The following is a 22,536-nucleotide window of genomic DNA, read 5'->3' as shown; positions in this document are numbered from 1 at the left end:
TCTATTCTTTATAAGCATTATGTAAACACTAAGACTTACGGTCATTGACAGACATGCTGAAAGCGTAGTATCTCAGTTTAAACCCTCGGCCCTTATACAAATAAGACGAGTAATAAATCACTTTTGCAGTCGTGGTTTCAATGAGAATAGAGAGAGGTTTACGTCTGCTGTTCTGAATGTATAAGAGTTGGGCATTTGACGCATCTTCTACTGTAAGGTTACTTTTCCTGTAAGATAGTATTAGTAAACAATAAATAATTCTTAAGTAACAGTCATTAACACTATACTAATGCCATCCAATCCCATGCCATTCTTTTCCATCCCATTTCATGACATGTCTGTTAACCGACTTGATAAGGCGGATAGATCGGTTTTTTATTTATCTATTTATTTAAATTTTTTTAGTTTGGAAAAAAACCAAAAACGTAGAGAAGACATCCATCGCAGTGCAGAAGAAGACGACTAAAAAAAAATTACTTAATTCATATTCTAATATCGCACCTTTTATACAAAGAACATATACATTTTTTCTATACCAGCTGTCCGAAAGACTACGCGCGAAAAGGATTGTTGGTGGAAATGGAGCTACCCTCTTACCAGTCTCTCACTTTTAGACCACGCGGTTCAACACATGAATTTTGAGTCCGCCATCTTGAAAATTTGCCTATATTAGTGAATAGTGGCAAATTTTTCACGCCTTTGTGTCTACAAAGCCTCATCTGAGTTTATTTACTTACACACAAGTACTTCTGTTGATTGTAAGTGAAAGAAACATGAATAAATGCGAATATAATTATGACTCTAACAATCGTGAATTGTCTTGGTTCTTCACTCGTAAAAATAGTTTGTTTACATTTGATTTTACTTGCTATGTGTCGAGAAATATTCCAAATAGCAAGATAAGTACTTAAAAAGGTTCTTGTGCTTAGGCTGAGTCATTCAGCGAGAAAATAACAAAATAACACCTGTTTGAGCATCCACAGATCGTTGTTTCAACTCTACTTGATGGGAAGAACGACCTAGAGGCAGCCATCAACTTTTTAGCGGGTTTTTTGCTCGAAGTTTCAGTTCCTTATTAGCCAAAGACAAGGCAAAGAAGAATAAAAAACGAAACTCCTTTGAATCTACTCGCATTCGTGAATGCCAGAATCACCAAACGCTACTCTCAAGCCATTCAATCGTCTTTTATTCACCTTTGCAGGTAAATAAACAGTGAAATTCTATGTAGATAATATAAGAAACATTCCAAAGTGTTGTAAACTCTATTTTCTATTATAAATCCCTCCCGAGCTTCGTCGAGCCGTGTGTATTTTTCTTGAAAGAGGACTGAGAACGAGGGCCGCTCGACTGAAATTCAAAACGCACCGTGATTGGTCAGTTCGCACGCTCTCCGGACAGATGGTAGTAACTATTACTGAACACTTACCCAGTATCGTAACTGCGATACAAATCGATGTCTTCTATATACAAAGCTATACGTGCTCGTGGTATGGGAGGTCTGAATATCCACTCGTAGTGGGCTCGTTCCATGTATCTTGGGTATCCGGGACTGCTGATCTCACCAGTGAAGTTAGCAATGTTCAAGGAAATCACTAAATAAATACGAAAAATGTTGTGAAGGGATAATCAGGTTGGTCTATTATCTATATATAATTACTGATCTTATCAAAATCCATTGTTTTCAGTCTGCATTATCCCAACGAATGCATAGAGGAAAATCAGACATATTTAGTTCATTCATTATTGGCTTTGTTTCTATGATAAACAAGCTAGAAAGAAAACAATTGGATTTTGATAAGAACAATAATTATACTAGATAATCACTTCGGCAGGCAGCATTCATAGGTACGCCCTGTAGAAGGCACAAATGTAAAAGCTGGATCCAAATGTAATAAGGGTTACAAATGTAATAAACTTTGGTCACAAATGTAATGAAGGTCACAAATGTAATAAACTTTGGTCACAAATGTAATAAAGGTCACAAATGTACATGTTCAAAAACCCGAAAGAAATCTTATGTATCAGTCCAAGTAAAAAAATATAATCAAATAGAGTACAAACACTATATGTGTGTAACATAAATACCACTAAATACTGCTAAATTATGCTATTCCTACTGTTTTCTAACGTTTAATTAGCACTACGTACTACTAAATACTGCAAAGTGTTGCACACTTTTAGTGTTTGTACTCTATATAATAGAGTGCAAGCAATATATCCACGGAATGCAATTTACTAAATAGTATGAGGAGAGTGCTAATTAAACAATAGAAAACAATATAATTTGAATAGAATTGTACAATTTAGTAAAACTAATCTTTCACGGATATACTGTTCACACTCTAATAAGATGAAAAAATTAAAAAAAATTCAGCTGACTTTAATTAATACTCACATGATCCGAAAGTGGCTTGTATTATCGAAAATAAATTGATCATAAATAACTTATATCATGCTAATTCTATTCATAAAGTTACGCTGTTATTGATAATAAAATGGAATTAATGTCGAATAATGTATTTCTATTTCTTTTTTCGCTATTTATTTTCATGTTTTTGTGTGTACGTGTGTTTTTTTTTTTTCTTCTTTCATTTGATGTCTCAATGGTTAATTGTCGATCATTAGTTCAGTTTCGGGAAGATCACAAGTTATCACTATTTTTTCAAAAGATATTTTTCCAAACAACTGCAACACAAAACCATGGTTTAATGCCAGTACTCTGAAAATAATTTTCCTCTTAAAACATCACATTCCGCATTATTCATTCATTCGTTTGTTCGATCGATCGTTTGTTTGCCGAAGTATTAAAGAGTTTGGTACTGAAGAACTGTTTCAGTTGCAAACTTGATGGAAGCAAGGGCGGATCTAGGGTGGGGTGCAGGGGGTGCGGACCCCTCCCTGAAATGAGCTAACGGTTTTCGTGTAAGCTTATAAGAAAAAAGTAAGTCAATTATGTCACAAAATCAATTGACATGCACGAAGAACATGAAAACGATATACTGATGTTCTAATCTCTATTTTATACCTATTTATCTGATTGTCTAATGTAAAAGTTGATCGAGTTTAATAAAGCTTGTTTTAGGTTTAATGTTGTGAATCGTTTTAAAAATTAAACGAATTTGGAAATTGTAAAAACAATTTGTGATCTTATATCGGAGAAAAAAAATGTGGAAAATTTGCATGCACGGTGTACAGTTGTACAATGGATTTTGAGTTTACAACAAAAGCACAATTAGTTTTGGCCTTGAGACTGATACAAAATTTTTTTTATTACATTTGTGACCAACGGTTCATTACATTTGTAACCTTTATTACATTTGTGACCAAAGTTTATTACATTTGTGACCCTTATTACATTTGGGTCCAGTTTTTACATTTGTGCCTTCTACAGCCCTCAGCTGTCTGCATTATACCTACGAATGCTGCGTGCCTCAGTAATTATCTATTAAGTAATATTTTTAAAATGCATTTATAATTCATGAAGGAAACACAATAGAAATCATGACCGTGAAGGAGGTTTTATATCTGATATAGATTCGTCTTCATTTGCATAAACATTAACTTGGATTTAATTTCTCTATCAAACTTGGTTCATTTCGTAAAGAATTCGGAATAATATGAGAACTTACATCATGAGTTTTTTAAGCCGTTTAATAAACTCGCAGATCGTGTTTTATCGGGTCTAAAACCAGTCGGCTACGCCTCGGGTTTTATACCCGATAAAACACTCCTGCTCGTTTATTGAACATTACATACAGTATGAGTGGCCGGATAAAACACGGACACGAATTAGACTAAATATTGTAGATTGCTTATCAAACGCCTTGGTTAGTTCCTTTGTGTTTCACTCAAATTTTCAAAATTAAAGTGAATCTGGCCAAGAAAATCCATTTTAAAGTTTATGCAATGAACACAATTTTGTATCAGATTTACAACACTCTTCATGGTCGTGATTTCTTTGTTTCTATTTTCGTCATGAATTATTAATGAGTTTGACAACTATATTCATTAATGATAAATTATTTTATACCTCGAGAGATGACCTTTATAATTCTACAGAAAATGAGTATAAGACATTGTGGGTTGAGATTGAAAATCGTGATCAAAATATAATTTGTGTTGTGTTTTATAGACACCCTAATGCCAATCCTGATATATTTACAAATCACTTGTTTTCATCTCTTGAAAAAATTCACAGTGAGAAAAAAGTTTGTATATTGATGGGTGACTTTAATATTAACATACTGAAACAAACAGTTTTTTTGTCTCAATAGCTATCAAATCGACCACTAAATGCACTAAATATTTTATTCATACTACATCTTTATACTTTATTTCTTTTAGACTACTCTGTTTCTATACCTAGCGATTCGATCCCCGGCATAACCGAGAAAACCCGTTACATCATGAAATAGAGACACTAGCTTGAAATCATATAAAACAACCTTTATTATAACAAACAGTACTCCAATAAGATATATACTATATAAGTTCAGAGGTCTCTTGTTCTTTGATTGAATCATGCATAAACAGTCTGCAAACATTTCATGGATCGTTTTTACATTGTATAATTAATAGCACTGAAAACACTAAAGTCGATGAATATTACTAGTGTATACTCTCTTTGTATTAAGCCCAATAGCTATCAAATCTGTCAAATTTTATTTATTTAACTACATCTTTACATTTATTATATCCGAATAATATAACCCGGCATTCGGGTCTATCCCCAGTACAAAACTAGGCCGCCATACTGTTTTTTCAAGTTCATAACATGGTATACTACGACTTTGAATTCTTGACAAAATTTTTAATTCTAAGGCAAAAAAATAAACGAGTTCAGATTATATCAAAAATTTCCGGAAATAAATAATTAAAAGTATTAATTATATACTGATAATCAAAAAATGTACAACAAAGTTTGCATCTTAGGCTATGCGAATTTGCGCCAGTCTCTTACTCCGGCTGAGCCTACAATACTCATTGGCTGCGGCTACAAGAGATTGTACTTGCAGCAACCAAAGAGCTCTCATGTTGCGCAACACCACAAGCTACAGACGACTTGTCGCTTTGGCTTTGAAGAAGAAGAAGTCAAGAAGAAGTAAAGGTAAACTTTAACTTTCAAATGTTGTGCTTTGAGCTATTTTAATGCCGTGTATGATATGACTGAATTGAAAACAATGTCAGAACATTTGAAACCATTATAAATTCAGCACGCAAGAAACAGCACTATGAATTCTTTCTTTTAAGAATCATTGTTTATTCGATGCGATACTACCAGATTGCATCATCGGAGCTTTCAAAATCTTTTTACGGAATATCGAAAGTTATTTTTAATTCAATTCATCACTTAAATCACTTAACTTTGAATATCACTCGATTTCTGAACACAACTACATCACTCGCAGAGATTCACAAGAATTATTACAAAGTCCTCTTTTCGAATAAACATAAGGAAATTCGTGATTCTTTAATAATAAAATTAATAAAATTAATAATAATAATAATAATAATAATTCTTTATTTTGTCTGTTTTGTATATTATTTTGTAATTTATCATATCTTTATTTGGAGGTAAAGCTTTGTAAATAAATAAATAAATAATTTCCATCAATAATAAGACCTTATTTTTGGAATGATCTCCCTCCTTGCAAATCAGGAAAACTTAAAAAAAAAACATTTAAAAGATACTGAAAAGGCATTACCTTTTACAATATTAATTGCTAAAACATCAATATCTGACTTCATGTCACTTGTCTATTTATTGTTTAATGTTGTTTGTAATTATCTAGTTTGTTAACAAAGACTGATAGTAATTATTCAAGGGCATATAATTAGTTTAGTTACTATAATTTTGCCCTTCTTCTATCTTGAATACATCTTGTATATAGTTAAATTATCTTTTATATCTTGCATTTTGGAGGAATCAAATAAACGAATCAAATAAACTAAACTTAGCTAATTTAATTAATATTTATAATATCTATTTCAACTCCATGGTTCTTTCATACTTAGGGACGGACCTTTAGAAAAAAGATGGTGGGGGGGGGGGGGGGTGGAAAAAATCCAAACACATTTTGAAATTAAAAAAAAAATCATACAACCAAATCTCGTCAAAAAAAAAAAAAAATTGCCCTTGAAACAAGAAAAAATAACCTTCATAATAGTCAGGCCGAAAAAAAACTATGCGAGGCCGAAATCCCCCCCCCCCTCCCCCCCCAAACAATCACTTTTCTCATGGTATGTTCCTCATTTGCCCATTCAAGTTTTGCAAATCAATTTTTTTCTTATTATTATTATTAGGGACTGTTCGTTTATTGCATCACAGTGGGGAGCTGGTGGTTTTAATGAGGAGGGGGTAAGTTTTCAAAAAAAGCGTTTTGAGAGAGAGGGGTAAAATTTGATTTTGGAGAATTTAGCGGTAAAATTTTAAAATGATATGCTTAAACGCGGGAGGCAAAAATTTATGAGAAATTTTCGAGAGGGGGTTAATCTCTTAATACCAATAAATCCATGAAACACCCCCTCCTGCGCTGTAATAAACGAAAGGCCCCTTAATATTTTGAAAGGGTACACCTTGCGAGCTCTGTCGCTCTAGTTTGGAACTGTTTTTTCTATTTTATTCCATTCTATTCCATTACATTCGACGCCACTACATTTATTGTATTCTATTTTTTTCTTCCGCATATAGAAATGTTTACAACTGAATAACTAAAGCTAATGATTTCCCAAGTTTACCAGTAATAGCTGATCTAATTATTTTAATTTGATTATTTGAACATACTTCTCCTTTAGAATGGATAGATCACTACTAAAAAGGGTTCGCGAAACAGGATTCGCGTTGGCTTTTAATCCTGCTGGAGACGGAGACTGCTTTTTAGGGCAGCAGGTCACCAGCTTGGTCTAGGCTGGGAAGTTGTAAAGACTATAGTATTTGATTATTTGGGAAATAATCAATATGATGTAAGTTCTTTTAGCTTGTAGCCTCTTTCATTGACAAGAAACTCGCAAAAGCTGCAGATACCTTTTTGCAGAACGACTACTGGACAAAGATCATTTTACTATAGAACAGTCAAATTGTGGAATTCACTAGACTCTGCCCTTAAGTTGAGCTCAACCGTGAAAGACTTTAAACGGACATTAAAACAACATCTTATTTCAGATTTTTTAAAACCTTAATGTAATTTAAATGCACAATTTATTTATCTATTTATTTATTTACTTTATTCTTTGATCTTTTCTTTTTGCTTCTTATATAATTATATATAGTATTATTTTAATTGTAATTAATTAGGCCCTTTATTCTGAAAAGCCTTATAGAGGACGAATAAAGTATGTATGTATGTATGTATGTATTGAGTAGTTTTCTAAATACACATTTTGCTCCATATGTGAAGATATTAATCAGGCCAGTGGTTTATCTTAGAATGATGGTAATAACCGTATGGAATTTGTCTGCACTTTGGATGTGGGGGGTGTGGACGTGCCTTCTAGCTGGCGGGAAATTCTAGCCCTGCTGAAAGAAAACTTCGTAACAGCTATGGTAATCAGGACTTTGGCGGAGGTCATCCATAAAAAAATAGTTATTACTGTACATGGGGTAAGTAATAACTATAATGTTGTAATGCCTTTGCCTATGTATTCATATTATCACAAAGATTATATTGACAAAACGTTATCTCACAAAAAGGCATTTTGTCTGTCTGCATGTTGTTTTTCTAAACATAATCAGAAAGTATTCACTTTCCTTTTTTTTTACCAAATTAGGATGATGACTATGTAAAGATAATTGAGCCCAAAAATGCTGTGGGGTCGTTATATTTTGCGCATGATGATTCCCACCATGTGGCTTTGAAGATGAGCACTCATGCCTAACAAGGCCTTTCCGTCTCGTCATAGCGTCTGATTTGTTTGTTTTGTTGTTCGCCTCTTAAAGTGATACCACTGATTAAAAATGTTTATGTTTAGTTTTGTTCGATTTAGGTCTGCTTTTTCGCATGGTAACTGTAAGAATATGTAACTGTATATGAATAATGACCGAGAGCTAAATATTTTCCCGTGCGGCCCAACCTCACTCAGTCAATGAGCATTTTATCATATGACCCTCAAGAAGAAAAAAAATGAAATAAATACGGTCGCAGGTTTCGAGCAGGGACGTACGGCCGTACGGCCCTGCTCACGCCATTTTCCCGAAGGCTTTTTAAAAGCGCACGCCCGGGCAGATGCAGGTCATATGATAAATATATATACTCTCTTCTCTTCAACCAGTTAGTTAATTTAATTTTTTGTCATTTATGCTGTATAAAACCATTTTATTATAGAGTTAAAATGTAAATAGCTTTTTTCTTCTTTGATTGAGTGTGAATTATTGTTAATATTTAATGGTGTAAAGAATAAATTGAATCTTGAATCTCCATTGAAGTGTACGTCGTTTTACCCAAACATAGAACTGTTTCAATTCCAATGCTTAATAACGTGCATGAATGCAAGGTCACTCATTAATAGTACTCCCCATTGTCTATTTGCCTCTTAATGCATAGATTAAAACCAATAACACACTTACATGGTGGCAGTCCACAAGCAACACCTGCATCATCGTAATGTCTACAGCTATGCGGTCCCAGTCTTTTATGCTCACATTGAAACAAAGATGATTCACTTCCGCTGCAGCGTACACCATTCATCCAAATTGGACCAGTTCCTTGACCATAGGCTGCGTTGCGTGGTGCATCCACTGCTTTTGGTAGACCCAGAAAACGACAAACAACATTAGCATCCTTAAGGTCCCAGCTGTCATCACAAACTGTTCCCCATTGACCATGGTAGAAAACCTCTACTCGACCTTGTGTGTTGTTCGTATTATCTGAACCTCCGACCAGGCGAACAATTACTATTATCGGAATACGTCAAGAACAAAAGAAAAGAAACAGTGATGATGAATGCTGTGACCAGAAATATTATAACTCCGATTAGAATAAGGCCAATCTTAGTAAAGCATTGAAGGTAGCCTCGTAATTGCTGCCTTAAATAAAAGAAATCTGGATTTTTGGAAGGAGAAATATGGATGCTTACCATCAAGTGTCTTCACCAGCTGTGCACAACTGTATATTGTTGTACTCTCAATATGTGACGTGTCCAGAGCAATCACTCGTATGGAATATGTTGTGTTCGGATACAGAAATTCAATCCTAGCCGTTCTCGAACTCGCACCGGTGGTAAAGTTAGTGTATGTACTTTTAACCATTTTATATAAAACCAAGAAAGTGTATGTAGAACCAGGTTGGTGAGATGCTTGTGGTGCGGGGGACCACGAAACATTGATTCTTCCTGGATCTTTCTGGATAATGGACAGGTTCCAGGTTTTGTCACATGGCTCTAGAATTATAAAACGAAAGCTTGACAATGACAATTTAATTAAATATAAATAATGTTTTATATAATAAAACGCTAACACCTACGGTCATTACCAGACATGCTAAAGGCGTAGTATCTCAAATTAAATCCTCGACCTTCAGAAGTGTACGAAGAGTAGTAATTCACTTTCGCATTCATGGTTTCAACGAGAATAAACAGAGGTCCACGTTTCTTGTTCTTGATATAAAAGAGTGGGGCATTTGACGCATCCTCTACTCTAAGGATAACTTCCCTGTAAGAAAGTCATAGTGAACATTAACAATGTGAAAGTATTAGCCATCAACAATGTACTAATCCCTTTCCATACCATACCATCCCATCCCAAACCAACACATTCCATCCCATCACAAACTACCCATCCCATACCATCCCATCCAATCCAATCCCAAACCACCCCATGCCATCACATCCCAAACCATCACATCCTATCCTATCCCAAACCTCCCCATCCCATCCCATTCTATCCCATCCCAAAGGAAAGAATGACATACTTCTCAATCGACTTGATAAAGGAGATAGATCACTACTGAAGCTTTGATTGCATCATTGATGAAACTTATATGAACTAATCAATTGCGAAAGTGTGGTCGGCGTGCACTGTTAATGCGCTGCCATTCTACAATGCGACCTGGTTTCCATTCCATTCCCAAACTACATCTATAACCCGACAGATGTCCTCATAGTTTGGAGATGGGGTAACGTGGCGTATTCTAGTGACATCCGCAAAATGTTCAACCAAGTCATGGTGCACCTTGATCAAGTCTCTCATAGGTTCCTTTGGACAAAGAAGACAAGTAAACAGCCTACGGTTTATCAGTGGCTCGGACTGAGCTTCGGGGATAAACCAGCATCTGACATTGCTACAAATTAGCCAAGGCCTCGCAAGCAGACTTTTCTCAAGCTGCCAAGGAACTTCAGGAGCATGCATACGTAGATGATATCGCTGTTTGCAAACAACAAGTGTCCGAAGCCAAACAAATCACCAAGGACATAGACAGCACACTGGTCAAAGGCCAGTTTGAAATCAAGGTCTGGCATTCCAGTGATGATGAAGTCGACAAGTCCGACGCCTAGCCGTCTGTAGACTTACTCGGTCATCGTTGGGACAAGAAACATCGCTCTCGTATCACCAGTCACAATGAAATTCAGAATTGACCTAAAAGAGCTGTGGAGCTCAGGATTTTACTGGAATGAGATTCTACCTGAGAGTGTTTAACAAAGATGGATGGGAAACCTGCAGTTAATGAATCATCTCCTGACATATAGCCTCAGCTGCCGACAACTAAAACCCAGCAACTTACTTGGGCCTCCAGAAATCTACGGATTCTCAGATGGAGGCGAGTTAGCTTACGGTGCAGTCGTATTCCTCAGATGGAAGCATGTAGACGGATCTTACCATTGTTGGCCGGTGATGATCAAACCATTCATAGCACTGTTATAAGTTACTTTAGCGTTTAGCCTGACGCCACCCCTTGAGGGCCCCTGTAGTTTGTAGGGCGCCCCTGCACATGGCAATGTGCGTGTTGTTGTTGCTGGAGATATAAAACAGAGTTTATATAACAACGTTTTTGTTTTATTTACTATTATCTTACTGCGCATCTACATCAAGGGATTCCCGCGGGTTTCAAAACACTCAAAGGTACAGAAAACGTCGGCTTGGGACAAATTTAAGGCAAAGAACAACAGCAATAACTATCTTTTAAAGATGGTAATCTTCAAAAACACGGGTGTTTTTGGCGAAAAATCATATGTTTTTACTTCAGTTACGTTCTAGAAAAAGCAGTTTCGATCGCCTTGGATCGGTGAATAATAAAATAACTTTTTCAATATTTCCATACAGATAAGCTTAGTTTGTTTTAAAGTTCAATGAAAATTGAAAAGGAATCACACATTACACCAAATCTAAACCATTTATTTAGGTTTTCCTGCGAGCATAACTACATAAAATAAACTTTTGTCTTTGAAAAAACTGGTATTTATATACAAACTGTCTTTCACTCGCTAAAACATATACATTCAAAAACATTCACGCAAAAGGCATACTGACAAAGAAAATTTTGATTTTGATTTATTAAATCTGTCTAGTGCAATAGTGAAGTTAAACTGAAAGTAAGATTTCATTTACGAAAGTTTTTGCCTGTTCTTGCTTTGCATGCACGAAAACATTCATAAAAAGCCGTCATTTTTCCGACTTAAAATAATACTTTTACATACCATTTGCTTAAGGAAATATTTTCTTCTACACAGGAGGGAATTATTAATTATTGTTCTTCGACTTGCATAAGTTTTCTGGTACCCTGAAGGCTTGAAATATCGCTTTTTCTTCCGGTTTTCCTCCTGCTTGTAAAACAACAAAGAACTCGTGCAAACACGCCAAAAACAGAGCTGGTCACGCTGTTTCGTAACGCAGCGTCATTCTTGTCACGCTTTTAGCACACGATTTATCCTCAAAAAAAATACTTTAAAAAATCATAACTTTTTAAAACGCGTGGGTACTCCCAGTTTTTTCTCTTCCAAAATATAAGAGAAACATTCAGATACTTTTTTATATACTAGAATTTCTAAAATGAATGAATGAATGTAAGATTTTTTTTTTTTACGAAAGTTTTTGTCTGGCTCTTGCTTTGCATGCACGACTGCCGTGAAACATTCATGAAAAGCCTTCCTTTTTCCGACTTCAAAAAATTTACATTTTGCTATAAAATATATAATATTCTTCGATTTTCCCCAAAAAAAATTTCGATAGTGAATTTTAATAGCGAGTAATAAAAAAAATACGGTTTGTGTCAACAAAGGCGCTTCCGCTCAGTCAGAAACATTTTTGCGTTTTTCTCGGAAGTGATTTGCGTTCAGTTATCGTACATTTTGAGTCATATGTCAAAGGAAATTTGAGGAAGTCATCTTGGATAGTTGTTCTTTAAAATTATGTCTGCAATTTTTTAGTTTTTGCTTATTTCCAAAGTTATCGTGAATTTTGGCTCGTATACCGATGATTAGCAGCGTCATAACTTTAAGAGCGTATAAAAAGCATCGGGGCAACTAATCAAAAATCGGAGACATACTTTTGACAAGTGATGTCTTGCGATCTCGGAAAGGCAATAAGCATTGGTTTCCGATCATTACCGGCTGTCATCGAACTCCGCGAAGATGACACGGTGAAAATTTGAATAACTCGATCTAACTTAAAAGGAGAAAAATATTTTACAAAAAATAATAAAGCAATAGTTTCTACATTTATTCAGCTTTCAGAAAATGTATACTTTTTCGAGGTTTCGATTAAAAGGTTTTGTGCTATTAAGAATTGAATGCACAATGGTTGCTAGGGGTACCCTGATATCTTAAGGAAATCTTTTCTTCTACACAGGAGAGAGTTATTACTCGGGCTTCCGCAGGAACCCGAGTCTAAAAATGCAGGCCGTTCTTTTTCGTCGTATTTGGTCGCCAAAATGGGGGTCATGGTCCCAGGCGTCCTAGCTGGGTCGCTGGGAACTGGGGATGAGAATCATAACCGCATGTTAATCAATGCTAATCTAAACCCTGCTTTCTTCGTTCCTTCTGCTTCGGTTCGTGGGATTATAAAGTTGTTGCGTGAAGAAATCTTTGGAAAGTGCTATGCCTTATATGATCATCCCACATTGAAACGCACTCGCCATTCATGGTAGGCCCACACTAAAAGATGTAGAGCTTTTGCGGAACGGGTCGGTCCACGAATCTTATAGCTTGAAAGCGTTGAAATCTTTGAAAACATGTACATTTGTAAGATTACTAGCCAAATTCATACTAGGACTCACGAGGTAACAAATGAGCTATATTCGAGCACAAACCTCGAAAAGACTGCCAAAACTATGACTAGTGACTCAACAGAAAACTATGACGCTGAAATGAACACCTCAGATGTTGAAATAACAGAAAATCTCCTTTAGCAGAACCTCGAGGGTGAAGCAAACAACTTCAAGCAAATCGCCATATTGGATAAAGAATATAGTAAGCGAAGCAACTTCAAAAGTAAATATGTAATTTTAACTTTCTTGTTAAATATCCTGATTCATTTGTTTGTTTTTGCTGTATTCAATAGTCGTAAAATACGATTTGATTTTGCACAAATAACCATTTGTGTTTATATCGTACAAGCGATTGTGAACATTATTGGTTTTTATAAAATAAATTAAATAGTACGCACGCTGTGATTGGTTGATAGCCATGTTTGCATGAGGGTATGTAAACACAGTTGTGACGTCACAACTTTCGTGTTTTCCCGGTACAAGTTCAAAAATTGAAAATTTACAGTTTCTTTCGAGGAAAAAAACGCCCCCAAAGATGTATTTTGAAGACGAAGTTCATAATTTTGACTTGTGTCAGGGCCACAGGCATAACCCTATGGTCTCATGCAGGTCTTTCTGATCGTAATATCATGACAATCTCTCGTTGGTCACCGCAAAGAGTATTCCCTCAGGAGCTACAACACACGTCCTCCGTCAGGACAGCTGCGGTTGTTCAGCGACGTGCTTTCTCATGATTTAAATGCACCGCCCGATAAAGAATACGAGTATTTCAAGGAAACAGTCAGCAGCTTCAAACTTTTTCCAGCGATAGCTCTTCAGTTCCACAAAATATCTTCTCGAGGCAAGACGAAACAATCAACTTCGCTGCCATGTTTTCTCGCTGTCAAATTGAGCAAAACCATGTTTCTTTCAACCGAGAATTCCATTCACAGTGACACTTGTTATCCACTTTTGATCACTTTCGTAAAGATAATCAATTCTGAAATCTTTTATTAAGATTTCTATTCAATCTTTGGACATTTCTTTGTATTTGTTTTAAAGTTTTAGAAGTGATAAATGTTTAAAATAGCTAGCGATTCTTTCTCGCTTCACATTTGCCTCCTTGGCGTTTATTACACAAAATTTGATTGGCTAACGATCGAAGTTCGTGATGTATGGAGAATTTGTATTTTGATATAAGAATCAAATTCGAATGAAGATTTGTTTTCTTGCAAGTGGTAATGTTTTCCCTTAGTATTAATTTTATAAAAGCAATAGAAAACGTTTTTCTCTGTGTTTACATAGCCTGATAGCAACACTCGGGGGGTTGGGAGAATTCTCGACAGTTATGCAAACCCTCGACTACGTCTCGGGTTTGCATAACTGTCTCGAATTCTCCCAACCTCCCCTCGTGTTGCTATCAGGCTATGTAAACACGGAAAAAGTTTTCTATTGCTTAAGTATTACGTATCGAGTCGCACGTGCTTAGTAGAAGACGTGGTAAATGCTCTTGGTGTCTGTAACATACTAGAAAAAGTTATCCATTCTACAAATGTACATGAACATAATGATGTTTTAGTGTCAATAAAAGTACACGAATTCAGATCTCGTTATGCAAAGTATGCATTTCATAATTATCATGTCGAATGTGATAGTCATGGCTCTAGACGCGATCATGAACCAAGCAAAGTACCAGTGAACAGATTAAAACGTGTCTTCCAGAAAAACAGAAAACTAAGGAGTTATGTATGCAGAAATTGAAGTAAAAACACGCCTAAGGCATCGAAAGTTCATTGTCTTATTAAAGATATTGCAACGAAAAAGAGAAGTATACAGTACAAACCAGGTATCAGATTTGTACAAAAAATGAGAAGGAAACCAATATTTAGAACAGGAAAACTTAACTCTTCAATGAGATATGTTTACAATTCCAGTACCGATAAATATAGGGATAAATATCTCAAATACATAAGGTGGTTTTCGTGTAACTTCCCATATAGCGAGTATAAGGGTTTAGATCATAAAAGCAACTGTGTAAATTACAAGCTTTTTAATGATATAGAGAAAAACCCAGGTCCTGTCACCCACCATGTTAATGCTAGTAAAACAGTAAGTGCAGCATATAGTCAAGGGGATGTTGTTATATTTGGATAAAATGCCGGGCAACAATGTGTTGCAATGAGTTTATGTGCTTTAATTTATCACCAAATGAAAGGGATAACCAACTCTGATGACTTAAAACAAATCATGCATATTGGGGATCAATTGTATAGCAGTTTGTCACAACTTGCACAACAATCGTTTTTACTACTAACAGAATTACCAGCAATGCTTACAGTATTAGAAGAAAATTACCAGCTAGAATACAGCGAAAGTTACACCGGTGATGTTCATGGTGAGTCTACCATTGAAGGATAACAATATTGCATGGGCATAAAAAAAGCTTTCGAATCATTGCTAACTGAACAATACCGCTCATTTATTCTAACAGTTGGTTGTATTGCTGTCGGCATTATTTACTGTACTGATAATGGTCATTTTAAAGTGTTTGACTCTCATGCTAAAGATGTTTATGGTAAGAGTAATCCTCTTACCATTCTGATTGGAAAAGCAGTTATCTCCAGGGGCGGCGGAACCGGGGGGTCTTCCCCCCCTCCAAATATTGGTTCTTTGTCATTGTTTTACGACTTATGCGTCTGCAATCAAACAAAACATTGTCGTTATCACATAGCGTTATTTTGCAGTGCCCACCCCACCCCACCCCCCCCCCCAAAGATTTTTAGCTTCCGCCGCCACAGATCTCTCGCGCTCTACTTGTAATTGGTTGACAGAATGCTGCAATTTTCGTTACACAAACGTACCGTGACTTCAAACGCAAGAAGAAGCCCGAGTACACGATCATGGATCGTCTAGTTAATTATTGTTCTTCGAATTGCATAAGTTTTCTGGTTCTTTGAAGGCTTGAAATATCGCTTTTTCTTCAGTTTTCCTCCTGCTTGTAAAACAACGATTTGTGCAAACACGCCAAAGTAGAGCTGGTCACGCTGTTTCGCAACGCAGCGTCATTCTTGTCACGCATTTAGCACACGATTTATCTTCAAAAAAAAACTTTTAAAAATCATAATTTTTTAAAACGCGTGGGTACCCCTAGTTTTTCTCCTCCAAAATAAGAGAAATATTCAGATAATTTTTTATACTAGAATTTCTAAAATAAAAATGGCTTTGGATGCAAATGTAAGCAAAAATGTAGTATCCCTTCAGAACCATACTTTACACTTTTGAGGGGAAAATTCGTTTTAAAAATAGTTTTTCATATGATACAAAAAAGTGAGTGTAGGTAGAAGTCGAGGGTCGAGGGTCGAGGGTCGAGGGTAAAAAGTCGAGGGTTGAGGGTAAAAAGTCGAGGGTCCAATAAAAACATCAAAACAAACAGATTTTTGTCTCAATAGCTATCAAATCGACCACTAAATGCACTAAATATTTTATTCATACTACATCTTTATACTTTATTTCTTTTAGACTACTCTGTTTCTATACCTAGCGATTCGATCCCCGGCATAACCGAAAAAACCCGTTACATCATGAAATAGAGACACTAGCTTGAAATCATATAAAACAACCTTTATTATAACAAACAGTACTCCAATAAGATATATACTATATAAGTTCAGAGGTCTCTTGTTCTTTGATTGAATCATGCATAAACAGTCTGCAAACATTTCATGGATCGTTTTTACATTGTATAATTAATAGCACTGAAAACACTAAAGTCGATGAATATTACTAGTGTATACTCTCTTTGTATTAAGCCCAATAGCTATCAAATCTGTCAAATTTTATTTATTTAACTACATCTTTACATTTATTATATCCGAATAATATAACCCGGCATTCGGGTCTATCCCCAGTACAAAACTAGGCCGCCATACTGTTTTTTCAAGTTCATAACATGGTATACTACGACTTTGAATTCTTGACAAAATTTTTAATTCTAAGGCAAAAAAATAAACGAGTTCAGATTATATCAAAAATTTCCGGAAATAAATAATTAAAAGTATTAATTATATACTGATAATCAAAAAATGTACAACAAAGTTTGCATCTTAGGCTATGCGAATTTGCGCCAGTCTCTTACTCCGGCTGAGCCTACAATACTCATTGGCTGCGGCTACAAGAGATTGTACTTGCAGCAACCAAAGAGCTCTCATGTTGCGCAACACCACAAGCTACAGACGACTTGTCGCTTTGGCTTTGAAGAAGAAGAAGTCAAGAAGAAGTAAAGGTAAACTTTAACTTTCAAATGTTGTGCTTTGAGCTATTTTAATGCCGTGTATGATATGACTGAATTGAAAACAATGTCAGAACATTTGAAACCATTATAAATTCAGCACGCAAGAAACAGCACTATGAATTCTTTCTTTTAAGAATCATTGTTTATTCGATGCGATACTACCAGATTGCATCATCGGAGCTTTCAAAATCTTTTTATGGAATATCGAAAGTTATTTTTAATTCAATTCATCACTTAAATCACTTAACTTTGAATATCACTCGATTTCTTCCCATTCTTGACTTGTGGTTCTTGATCACCTCTTCCTTTGGTGGTTTTGGTGCAGTTGCAATATTTTTTGGTATGTTGATTGGTTTTCTTGTTGTGAATTTGGTCCCACCTTCATGCTTATCAATCACCTGTTCCATTATTCTTGTTGTGAATTCGTATAATTTATCTTCTAACACTGGCTTTGCTACCCATGTTTTTCGGCCTTTTGGAAATACCACTTTGTATCTGTTGCTACCATACATCATATTGATGTTTAATGGAGGGATAGTTTTTTCGCAACTGAGCAGTAATTTGGGTGTGGCGATCTGTTGTTAGGCAGTTTATTGAAACTTTTTGATCTATTAATTTGTTAAGAGATATCTTGCACCCTTCATATTCCATGGTATGCGATGAGGATACTTCAGAAACATGGACCAGTGAAAAATCAACAATTCTCCCAGATTTTTCATCCATCAAAGTATAGGTACCGTACTTGGCACTGTGCCCAGGGCTATCTGAGCGACCATCTCCACACAAATCAACTGGTCCTTGGGATTTTGTGTCATTGATTATTTCATTCCTCTGTTTTTCGTATGCTCTGTTAATGAGTGGGAAAATTATTTTATTTTGAACATTGTAAAAGTGTGTAGAGCTTATGAAACACAGGTTTAGAGCATCAGCAAAATGAGAATATTCCTGAAAAGTTCTTCATGTCAAAGTCACTAACTGCTGCAGGTATTAGAAGATTACCAGCTGGTGTGTTGCGTATAATTGGCTGTGAATTCCACTTATATGTATGGTGTCCAAGACATGTGACACTTACTGTTGTCATGCTTCCAGTTTGAGTCTTAACTACCTCACAGACTGGAGAACAACAAATTTTACAATGAGTATATAGCTCATTTAGTTGACTTTCAAACACAATAAATAACCGATCCTTGTTAAACTTGGTGTCCTCAGACTCAGATTCACTCTGTTCTGACTGTGAATACACAAAATCACTATCATAGCTCATTTAGTTGACTACAAAATAGACCCCAAGTCTAAACATCGTCCCCCTCGTCGAAAAAAGCAACGCACGAGTTCTACTCTTTCACAACCTCTAGTCGTACAACCAACTCAGTTTAGCCAACAGAGTCCTTCAACAACGATCCCAGCCAGTCCTCAAATTGTACCAACTCAAACATCAACACTGTCCCCAGCAGTAGCATCGGCATTGACACCTTGGCAGAACAAAAACCCCTTCATTATATTCCCCTTAAGTGGGCGAATAAGGAAATGTGCTGGATGCCCATTTGAGTTTAGTGATCCAAATGGTCCTCTGTTTATAGGTGTTGTTGTTCAACATAAGGAGAGAGACTTATTTCAAGCAAGGACACTTCCGTGTTTCTACCGAGCAAAATAGATACTATCACCCTAACTTGGATTGTATAAAGCCCAGACATCCCTATTTTGGTCCAGGTCTGGTACGTGTACATCCACAGTTGTGTTTGACCGAGCTGCAGAAACAACAAACTGCAGAGAAATTAGGGCTAATATAAAGTATGTTTTATTTATAAACGTACGTTATATTTTATTTATAACGTACTGTTAAGGTTATTGTACGTTTTTTTCTTCACTTAACGCGTACAAGACTATACAGTAATCGTCAAATCGTTGTTTTCTTACATAACATAAAGTAATATCTTGTTTATTAGTATATTTTTATACACAGAGAGTATACACTAATAATATTCATCGACTTTAGTGTTTTCAGTGCTATTAATTATATAATATAAAAACGATCCATGAAATGTTTGCAGACTGTTTATGCATGATTCAATCAAAGAACAAGAGACCTCTGAACTTATATAGTATATATCTTATTGGAGTACTGTTTGTTATAATAAAGGTTGTTTTATATGATTTCAAGCTAGTGTCTCTATTTCATGATGTAACGGGTTTTTTCGGTTATGCCGGGGATCGAATCGCTAGGTATAGAAACAGAGTAGTCTAAAAGGAATAAAGTATAAAGATGTAGTATGAATAAAATATTTAGTGCATTTAGTAGTAGATTTGATAGCTATTGAGACAAAATCTGTTTGTTTTGATGTTTCTATTGGACCCTCGACTTTTTACCCTCGACCCTCGACCCTCGACTTCTACCTACACTCCAAAAAAGTTTATGTATTTAATATAAAGAACATAACTTGTTGTTTATTTGAAACAAGTTTCAGATAAAATCTATCAAAACAACTTCGAAATATGATTTTTTTCCCTTGCTTAAAAAGTGCTTAGGTCATTGGTGCTTAACGTCAATTATCTTGCTGAGATGCCTGGGTACCCCCAATTTTTTTTTCCGGATTCCAGTGGCCTCTTGGGTGATTTATATGACTGGCACAATTTGAAAAAAATAAAAATGGTTCGCAATTTGTAGGCACCATCCTTAATGAACTAGAAACTTAAAGAATACGACAAGCACCCTTATCAAAGCTGAACAACTCAAGGACTGGTTGCAATGACCTGCTTTTCATGATCTCAGACAACCAGAATCGCAATGGCCTAAGTTACAAAAAGACATGTAGATGACTGCTCAGAGGACCTAGACGCCAAGAAAGAGAAAAAAAGCCAAAGGAAAACATCAGATGCAGTGCAGCTACCACAGATACTCCTTCAAGCTCATCCACGGGTACAACGAAAATAAGAGACACGCGGCAATCATATACTGACACATCTACGAAGTACCTGCATATTAAGACGTACGTTTTATTCAAAATGCTAAAGGAAGAACCAGAACTACTGGTCCGATCACGGTTCGTGAGCTGCAAGACTCAGAGAATTACCTTCAAGTGATGCCCAATATTGCCTTGAACTGAAAGCATTGAAACTGATGTTCCTAAAGCAGACAAAGATAGGATCTCAGATAGGATGAGAAATCCTATCCTCTTACCAAGAGAACACAAACTCACTTGCACTTATTCCTTCAGAATTTGCACGAGAGACCGATGCACAAGAGACGGAGACATTGTGGTTAGTAGAACTTGGTACATGATTCAAGAAGGAGATTTTGGATCGCAATGTCGCTCACCAAGTCGTGCATCATTTGCAAGAAAATAAGGAGGAGAACCCCTTGGTCAGTTGATGGGACAGATTCCGAGTCTTAGACTAGCTAAAGGCTTCCGTGTCTTCACCGACACGGCGATGGATATGTTTGGCGCATTACATATCCTCATAAACAGAAAAACGCTGAAAGAAGCCTAGGTTATTTGGCTCATGAGAGGATAAAGAATACACTTGAAGAAGATTTCAATGTTCATCATGCTAGCTGTCAAAACGGGGTCGTGGAATCGCTTATTAAGTCCTTGAGTCAATCTCTAAACCCTACCTGCAAGAACCAATCCTTCACAGAAGAACAGTGGAGAACCTTCCTTGCTGAAGTCACATTCTTAGTCAATGGACGCCCCCTGTATCCTAGTTCTGAGAATGTTTGGGAACATCCGCAAATCACTCCCAAATTCTTATTGAATATCACAACCCGTCTCCCCAACCAGAGGATGAGGACAGAGTCAATCCTTGCTTAAGAGCACCCACAGCAGAATCATTGTATTCTGGAGCTGATGGATGAAGTACTTCGCACCCAAGTTACTTCCCAGAAACGAGTGGTATCGGCTGAGAGAGAACGCGGAAGTCGGCGATCTTGTACTGGAACTTGACACTGCAAACCACAAGAGATCCCAATGGAACATCTCCAGGACAATATGGACATGTAAGGAGGGCTAGAATCAAGACCCCCCCACCCCCGCGATAGGAGGCGACCGAAGCTGCTTTTTCTTGAAAGAAAAACATACGATAGTTGATTAAGAACCGAATTCTTGAAGATTAATTGTAAAACTAAATAGAGGTTGAATATTTGTTGTTTGCTAAAAAACACTAGTAGAATAATCAGGGGCTGACCCGGTGTATCCCCAAAACTATGGCCATTAGCAGTGAATAGCAATGAATTTGTGAATAGTTGTGTACTGCCTTACTCGGAGTCCGGGAGCCATACGCGACTGGTTGTAACACACTATCTGAGCCAGGCCGTAAGTAATATGGCTCCTATCCCTATAGATGAAGCATCACATTGATAGACTAGTTCAGCAGCAAGATCGTAATGCCGTAGAATAGTGTCAGAGCAAAAAAGCGGCCTTTGTATTCTATTCCTTTCTTTAGTAATTGGTATAACGGGAACATAATCTTGGGAAATCGGGTACAAACCTTTAAAGAAAATTAACAACACTAATAAACGATTGCAGTTCGGCAACATTTATATCTGAGGTTGAGGGTAGTGCTGCCTCTAGAATGGCTTGGACCTTCTCCTTCGTTGTTGAAATACTTGCAGTGGAGATTGAAAATCCCAAATATTTTATTTCGTCTATCATGAAGTGAAACTTGTCCTTCTTTAGCCTAAGGCCGTTCATAGTCTCAAACTGGTCTCTCAAACGGCTCTTGGTAAATACAGTCCAAAATTGCTAAGTTTTTTCGCATATTCTGAGACAGCTTCATTCTCACCTTGAACTGATGTTGAAACCTGTAAGATTCAGCTACTTTAAGAACCTTGTGTTTATAGTAATTTCTTAGTATTTCCAAAAACTCTTCGAAGGCTGGAATATCAGGTAAACAAAGGTCCTTCTACATGCTATAGGCTTTCTTCCCAATAACTGAGATGGTTGCTGCTACTTTTTTGTCTGATTCCCGAATATTCAAGACAGCACATTCCTAACCCCATTTATATGCTAAACGTACTTTAATTCTGGTGCGTCATTCTTGTTTCATTTAAGTTTCCTAGGAATTTATCCCCTC

At 36.3% G+C, this 22,536-nt stretch overlaps 1 protein-coding gene across 5 annotated transcripts in view; it reads right to left on the bottom strand.

The window, feature by feature from the left end:
• LOC116303613 (uncharacterized) overlaps positions 1–22,536 on the bottom strand; it is a 134,149-nt gene that overhangs the window by 95,919 nt on the left and 15,694 nt on the right. For all 5 annotated transcript variants that reach the window (XR_016121357.1, XM_089038183.1, XM_089038181.1 and 2 more), the window contains exons 4-8: positions 9,468–9,646; positions 9,073–9,375; positions 8,564–8,890; positions 1,427–1,592; positions 40–227 (exon numbers count right to left, since the gene is read on the bottom strand). Coding sequence is in view for 4 of the 5 variants with exons in the window: in XM_089038183.1 (XP_088894309.1) it covers positions 40–227; positions 1,427–1,592; positions 8,564–8,890; positions 9,073–9,375; positions 9,468–9,646 (1,163 nt within the window). In the remaining variant the exon portion in view is untranslated. The remainder of the gene's footprint in view (positions 1–39; positions 228–1,426; positions 1,593–8,563; positions 8,891–9,072; positions 9,376–9,467; positions 9,647–22,536) is intronic.

This window comes from Actinia tenebrosa, unplaced genomic scaffold, assembly GCF_029948245.1.
Source record: "Actinia tenebrosa isolate PJP-AT-01 unplaced genomic scaffold, QUT_ActTen_1.0 PGA_scaffold5__44_contigs__length_20552954, whole genome shotgun sequence".
Classification (NCBI taxonomy): Eukaryota; Metazoa; Cnidaria; class Anthozoa; order Actiniaria; family Actiniidae; genus Actinia; species Actinia tenebrosa.
This window is presented reverse-complemented; position numbering and strand designations above follow the sequence as displayed.